The 7,689-nt window shown below is 42.5% G+C and overlaps 1 protein-coding gene across 1 annotated transcript; it reads left to right on the top strand.

Annotated features, from left to right (window-relative positions):
* Nucleotides 1–2,394: 2,394 nt before the first annotated feature.
* Nucleotides 2,395–7,193, top strand: LOC126335992 (trans-aconitate 2-methyltransferase-like). Its single transcript, XM_049999469.1, has 2 exons — nt 2,395–2,547; nt 6,942–7,193. Exons 1-2 carry the CDS (start codon nt 2,395–2,397, stop codon nt 7,191–7,193), a joined length of 405 nt encoding a protein of 134 aa, XP_049855426.1.
* Nucleotides 7,194–7,689: the final 496 nt, after the last annotated feature.

Raw genomic sequence — 7,689 nt, 5'->3', positions numbered from 1 at the left:
CTGCCCTTGAAACCTTAACGCTCGCTTAGGTGAGACAAGAAGTCGGCCCAAATATACTCGATCCGCCGGGAACACAACCAAGAGACAGTCAGGGACCCACCGACATGATAACCTGCTAACCACCGACCAGAATACGAGAATTCCAAAGCCAAAAAGTTACAGATATAGCCGCCCACAAACAAAAATACATTAAGCTGCCAAAAACTACACACCATGTTGGACAGTGACAACAGGTGAGGGAAGGACACTGCCTGACTTTACGTCATCGACTTGGGCAGGTAACCGGAATGCTAACGGTCGCGAGGCAGAAAATTTCACTGGTGCACTTGAATTTCTAACTGACAAATGTATTGACAATGCGGCCAACAACCTAGAACAGTTTGATAGACAAAGTTCAATACTCTTAACATAAATCGGTTCGTCTTGCCTACATAGATTTGTAGATTGCATTTCTATCACTATCCTTATGATATAGTGTTCTCTTACAGCTATTGTACTGTCTGAACTCCCGAATTTGCGACAAAATAACCTTCCATTAGGTTTCGTGCTTTTATGTAGCGTTTTTATCTTTATATTTTCTTTACAAGTATCCTTCACTATCGATTGGAAGCTCATGTGAGCGATTTTATTTTTGACGCCGTCTCACTTTCTCCAGCCACATGAAAAAAAGTGAGAGGCAGATTTCACACTTCTTCTGGTAAACGTGGAGCTTATTGGACGCAATGCAAATGCGCGATTGTGTTTTTGTAACAAATTTGCCAAAGTAAATGGTGGGTTTCAGTACATATTGGCGTGAATTGCGTTATTCATGTAACCAGTCGAGTTATTTTAAATTTTTATTTAAGAAACAACCAAAAGAATTCTTCCGGCGGTCACAGGAGCGATCACAAATTATACGATCTATTTAGGAGCAACTTATATGCCACTTAAATCTGACACTTAACGGATGCAGGGTCTCCTCCCACCATCACCACCAGATAACGAAGGGCCGGACGCTTGGTGCCATTTAGAGTAAAACCCTCGAAGGAACGTTAACTAAAATTCTATGAGACCTGACACGATCAAATTTTGTTGAGTACTTTATCTTGATTTTTAATATAAAATTTGTCTTCATCGCACATTTATAAAAAGATGTTCTGCCTCGATTGCTAACTCATGATTATCATATTTAAAATATACAGAAAAATATTGTTCGAAAATACTTCAACCTACTTACAATATATGCCTTTTAAAAAGAAAAGAAAATCACTGAGCATAACATCAGAATTTCGTTACAGTGAGTAACTCGTCAAATGTAGTACAAACATGTACAGTGTCATAAAAATTACTGTGTGGTCTATGAAGCTGCTATTTAACATAGACACAAATGCGCAGCTGCTAGAGAGCAGAACGGCGTGCACGGTCTCATGATTAAAGTTATCGTATTAAAAAATCATACAAAAACGCAGGGAAAGACTATTGGAAGTTAAATTATGTGCAGTTAAGGGTTACATTTTAACATGATTGTTTATGGTATCCGCATGTTGTAACCAATTGGAAACATAACACGGCATCAGTTGTAATTTTGTTTTTGAACGCTAGAACCGGTTTCATCCACCATGGACGTTTCTCAAGTGATTATGAACGCAGCGCCTTTGAGATACACAGAAAAAGGAAAACAGCAACTCATATTATAATCTGTATGCAATTAGTAACCAATTTTCCATGAAACATGTAAACGTACTCGTACAATACACTGAGGTGTATATTAAAATTCTCAGGCTGTTCTAACCGTGCACCGCCAAAGACAAAATGGGTTCACAACACATACTTCTACTGATTACATTACGAGTCTGAAGATGTACAGAAGTCTTATTTTACGAGAGCTCGTGTTATTTGATGTTATTAATAAATACAAAGCGTCCATCAAACGCTTCTAGAAAGAGATTAATGAATTAAATCGAGGGAATGGGTCACCAATAAATCCCTTAGGATCTTTTTAAACTGAACTTTACTACTAGCTAAAGTCTTTATGTCTGCTGGAAATATATTATTAATGCGTGCTTTTGAATAATGGACACCTTTCTGGACCGGAGTAGGTGACCTGAAACTTTTGTAAAAATACTTAAAAACTATTCCCATGAGGCGAACTGTTGGTTTGAAAAATTAGGTATATTATTTACGATAAATTTCATTAACGCCTAAATAGCTGGGATGCAGTAGTCAGTTTCCTTCGGCCTTGTTTAAAAACCTCTTCCAGAAACTGACTAGTATTCTGTCTCTAACGGAAAAAGGTTAACGTCCACCTTCCCATTAAACTGTATCTGACGTGGAGGGAGATTTCCCTAAAAACATCTTTCTTCCAGGCATCAGCATTTTGTTCCTGTCTGTGAGGGGGATAGACTTCTAACCAGCATGGATAAGCCGGACTTGTACAACCTCGGGTGTGCTCCCCTCACGCTGCTGGCCGCCAAACAGGTTGGCGACCTGTGGTCGGCCTTCACGTGGCCGAGGCAGCCGCTGACGGTGCTCGACATTGGCTGCGGGCCCGGTGACGTCACCAAGAAGGTGGGTTCTTCACTTCCAGTCACGTTACTACTCCATGAGACCAATCGACTGCTAAGCAACTCCGTTGTATTCTGAAAAATACGGTCGCTCTTGGATATCTAGGACTACCGAGAAAAGGAGGTCCACAGAGTGTTCATTTTAACAGAAGACACTGAAGTATCTTGAAACTACTACCAAAAAAAGTTCAAATTCCAATTTGCTTGCTCGGAGGGGGACACTCAATGATATAAAACCCAACCCGCCAACCAACCCCGTGCGTGCCTGGTATGGGCAATTTTGACATCTTCAATGGGAACGCCCGTTTTTTTATTGCAGATTAAGATTTTACGGCCAAATCTATATACTTTTGTCTGAAGTATTTCCTTCCTTTCGCCACAGATGACGCTGTAATCAGAGGAACAGAAATGGGTACCCCATCGTCATTTATGACATGATACTCAATGGCCCTTGAGTGGCATTTGGGACCGCACCTCCTTGCTGTGAAGTTAGGCCAGGCCAGTATTTCATAAATTTTAATTGGAACCCCATTCGCATCGTCGTATTCCTCCGACACATCGAACAAGGGAGTAATTGACGCGGCACTGTGGCCATGGCTCGCGACGAGCTCTACTCTCCTTTTCCATTTCGAGTAAGTGTTCAAACGTAGTATCGCCAACTTCAGTACACTTAGTCATCCACTTTTCAATTTACCGTACACAGGACAGATGCATAGATGCGGGTCTAGCAGCATAGCCGTTTTTGATTCTGTCGATCATGTCTTCACGGCCTGTTGGCACCTGCTGATGTACTTTATCTTTTAAATACTCCAACGGAAGAAATCCGGTGACATCAAATCCGCCGATCTAGCAGAACAATTAACTGGGCCACTTCTCCCGATCCACCGACCAGTGTAAAAATGGTTTAATAGCTCCGGTGCTTCAATTGCGTAATGCACTGGGCAACCGTCATGCTGATACCACATACGTTGTCGAACGTCAGAGCCAATATCTTACAGTTGTACCCATTGTTCCTGTTTGTGCCCCTTCTACGTGCCGTCGATAAGATACGGACTAATGAGTTTGTTTCCTATGACGCACTGCCATATGTTAACCGACCAAGGACGCTGATGGTCAATTTTGCTGTACCCAGTGACGTTTGTCGTCACTCCAGTAATACATATTATCCCGATAACGCAACCACAGTTTGTGAATGTAGACTCACGGGAAAATAATTTCTCGGCAAATAACGTGGAGCTAGATTGCATTTGTTGACGTGTCCATTTACAAACCACTACCCGATTATGGAAATCGTCGCCATGGGATTCTTGATGCAGGGACTTGTGGTGTGGATAATCCCTATGACAATGCAATATTGTACAATACTACCTAGGAACATATTAGAATCGAGGTGTAATTGCTTATCCGTGGGCTGTGGTGCACTGTCGCTATTGCAGCTACTTCATTATCTTCTGCTTCAACAACAATTTGATGTGCGCAGATTGAGTAAATGAGATAATGTCACTATCCATCCCGCTCACACGGAACTCATCACCACTGGCAACAAGGGCTTTACATTTATCACACCCATTCATAAATTTTAATGGAGAAAGCTATACGTAACTTCCTATGTACGACAAAAGATTTGAGACATGATGTGGGATTTCTATTCTACTTGCATATTCCTTCTTCATCTCCTCATTTATAGTACGATCTGATACACAAAAGGTGCACCAAATTTCAGGCACCTATAATAATTAACAAGGAAGGATAGATGTTACTCACCATAAAGCAGAGATGGAGAGTAGCCGACAGCCACAAGAAAAAGACTGTCAGTAAGTGAGCTTTCGGCTAACAAGGCCTTCGTCGAAAATAGACAACGTACACACACACACACAGACACCCACACACACACACACACACACACACACACACACACACACACATACACAGGCACACACACACCCACTCCCAATCGCAACTCACACATACATGATCATAATCTCTGACTATTTTCGATGAAGGCCCTGTTATCCGAATCCTCATTTTCTGACTGTATTTTTGTTGTAGCTATCTTCGACTCGGTACCTCCGCATTATAGTGAGTATCAACTATCTTTTTCATAGTACTGTTACTTTCTGTCTTGAATTTTCCAATGTGTAATAAGTAACAAATCGATATGTCCTTTTCCAAAGCAAGAAAAAACATGATGCTCACGATTAAACAGGGATTATTTATGCAATATGTAACAAAATTATGCCACAATTTGAGAAGCGAAGCCAACGTCCTTGGCGCAGTGGTAACGCAGGTTCCCGTCAGATCACCAAAGTTAAGCTCTATCGGGCTGGGCCAGCACTTGCGCTGTTGGCAAGCCTGGTGCACTCAGTCCTTGTGAGGCAAAGTGAGGATCTACTTGGTTGAGAAGCAACGGCTCCGTTCTCATAAACTGCCTAACGGCCGGGAGAGCGGTGTCCTGACCACGTGCCCTTCTATACCCACATTCAGTGACGCCTGTGGGCGGACGATGACACAGTGGCCGGTCGGTATCGTTGGGGCTTCCTAGGCCTGTTCGGACGGAGGTTTCTTTGAGAGGCGATAGTGTGGTCCAAACTAAGACAAAAATATACAGTAAACATGGACTCTAAAGTGTATATATTAAGAGGTGTGACCACTTAATGAACAAGTTTGTTTCTCAAGAGCCTCTATGAACAAATGCTCATGTCACTTAAGGTATTCATTTTAGAGCACTTGTATACTGGATTTTTTTTCTTGTTTTAGTACATAGTTTTAATATACGGTACGAGTTTTTTAACACCCGGTATAACGAAAGATTGACCTATGCGTTTAGGTCTCACGCTGGGGGGGGGGGTTCGAAACAAACTTAATTATGTATACAGACAGTTCATCCATACCGGAAATCGAGAATCTCTACAACTTTTGCCTGTTATCAACATTGGTACTGGCAAAATATTGGTCCCAGGAATTGCAAGGCTTTCGAGAATGCTTTAAATTCAAGTTTGAAGTCGGATATCAAATGACAAAAGATATTTTTTCTAGTGATACAATTACAAATTTTCTTAAACTGTGCAATTTTGCTTCTTGCCTAAATTCATGATACTAGGTGATCTGGAAGTAACTATAGTTTTGATGAGTGAGCTTGCGAGTGTCAAAATGTGTCGTAAATGGCCGTACCTTGTGATTTCACTGTCTTGGAAGTTTCACTTTTTATTGCGTCAAGGGACCGTAGATCTTAGCATGTGACATAAATTTTCACAGTAAGGCAGACATACAGACAGAAAAGTAATCCAACAGGGGTTCCATTTCATCGACTGAAGAAAGTAACCCTAAAAAGAAACGAATTGTACGTACATTGTGTTTTCGCCAGTGTGTGGGTAGAGTTCTGACACAAAGACACACGAATCTGGAAACGAATACAGCTCCAACAAAACTCAAACGGCGCATTCGATGTTCCGCACAAACGCGTTAAACTCTTGCTGAGGGCATAGGCTCCACAAGCATATACCTTGTATTCAGGAGCCGGACACAACCGATGTAGTTTCCAAGATGCCTGCGGGTTTTCAAATAGACAACGGCTGATAATGCGCGGCCTGAACTACCTGTCTGTTATAGCAGGTTCTACAGGGTGTTCATAAACAGTCTGAAAGGCTTGTAGGGGGGTTGCAGGGTAGGCTGTACTGAGAAGTAATTGCTGAGGACAAAATTCATACGGTGCGGCAAGTCCGATTTAATTAGCAATACAAGCATTTGTACGGGCAAAAGTGCGGTGATGCACAGACATCTGTTAGTCTGTGAGTTACCACTTCTTCAAATGCTCATCACCAGCTAAAATGTGCCTTTTCCGGAAGTTATAAGTTGAAGATAGATGAGGAGAAGCTACGTTTGTGCTGTCGGAAGAAACGAAGGACGAACACATTTGGCAACAGGTTCTTCGGTACCCTGCTTGAATTCACGCGTTCAACGACTTGTTTAGCTAACTTCAATAATAACAGAATCGGGAACGATATATAATCAATTGCCAGTGCAACCTACCCTGCAACATCCTTACAAGCTTTCCGGGCTGTTCCCGACCGCCCTATACAACTCTCAGGCTTTAACTGGCCCGGTGAGCTATGTTCCATGGCACATCGCGGCGAGCCGTCCCCATGTACCAGACCACGACACACGGACTGGAAGATCTGTAACCTGTACCGTGCTCTCCATTCGACAACTGTGGCCTGTTTCATCACCCCCCTGTTTTCTCAATATTCGACATGTCTGGAAATTGCACAGCACGCTTGTAACAATGATCTGCAATACCTGAGGATCGCTTTGCCTCTTCAGAGAAACTGAAGCACTGATTATTTTACATGTTGCATAGCTTAGAAGAGCAAATGAGAAAGTATATTTCTCTACTGGCAGGTTTTAGCTCCGCGGTTGCCACCGGGTACGAAGCTGGTGGCCTGCGACATCAGCACAGAGATGGTGGAGTTCTGCAGGCAGCACAACGCGCTGCCAGGCACCATCACGTACGAGCAGCTGGACGTGGTTCAGCCCGACCTGGAGAACTCTGCCGTGTGGCAGTACGCGCCCTTCGGCAAGGTGTTCTGTTTCCTGCTGCTGCATTGGGTACCCGACAACAGGTGTCTACTCAGTTTGTCACCTTATCACTAATGTGCAACAGCTGCCCTGCCTTATTTCTCCGACTGTAATGCAAGGGGGTTACACTTGATCACTCCAGCTAGGGATTGCTGTTGTGGTACTTCCACGAGTAAGAAATACCATAACAATCAGTTATACACTTTCTCCAATAATATTTTAAGTTTATCAATATGTATATCTTATGTTACTGATAAAACTAGATTATGTAAGGCTTGTTGTCAGACTGGCAGAAGAATGAGAATTAAAACGAAGTCACAGAGCACCATTCAACTACGAGGGCAACTCAAAGGGTAAAGAACACTGTTTAAAATAGAAATAAACTATTTTATATTCAGGCCAACCGCAGCTTTTGAAAAGCATGACGTTAGGCAGAAGTCCGCTAACAGTTGGTTAAATTGATTTTCATTGAAGCACAATGGGTTTCTCTGCCTAAAGCCTCATCGTCAGGTGCAACATACGCGGTAAATGGCAAAGTACAGCGTCACCATATAATGTGGATATTAAAATT

This window comes from Schistocerca gregaria, chromosome 2 (genome assembly GCF_023897955.1).
Source record: "Schistocerca gregaria isolate iqSchGreg1 chromosome 2, iqSchGreg1.2, whole genome shotgun sequence".
Classification (NCBI taxonomy): Eukaryota; Metazoa; Arthropoda; class Insecta; order Orthoptera; family Acrididae; genus Schistocerca; species Schistocerca gregaria.
This window is presented reverse-complemented; position numbering and strand designations above follow the sequence as displayed.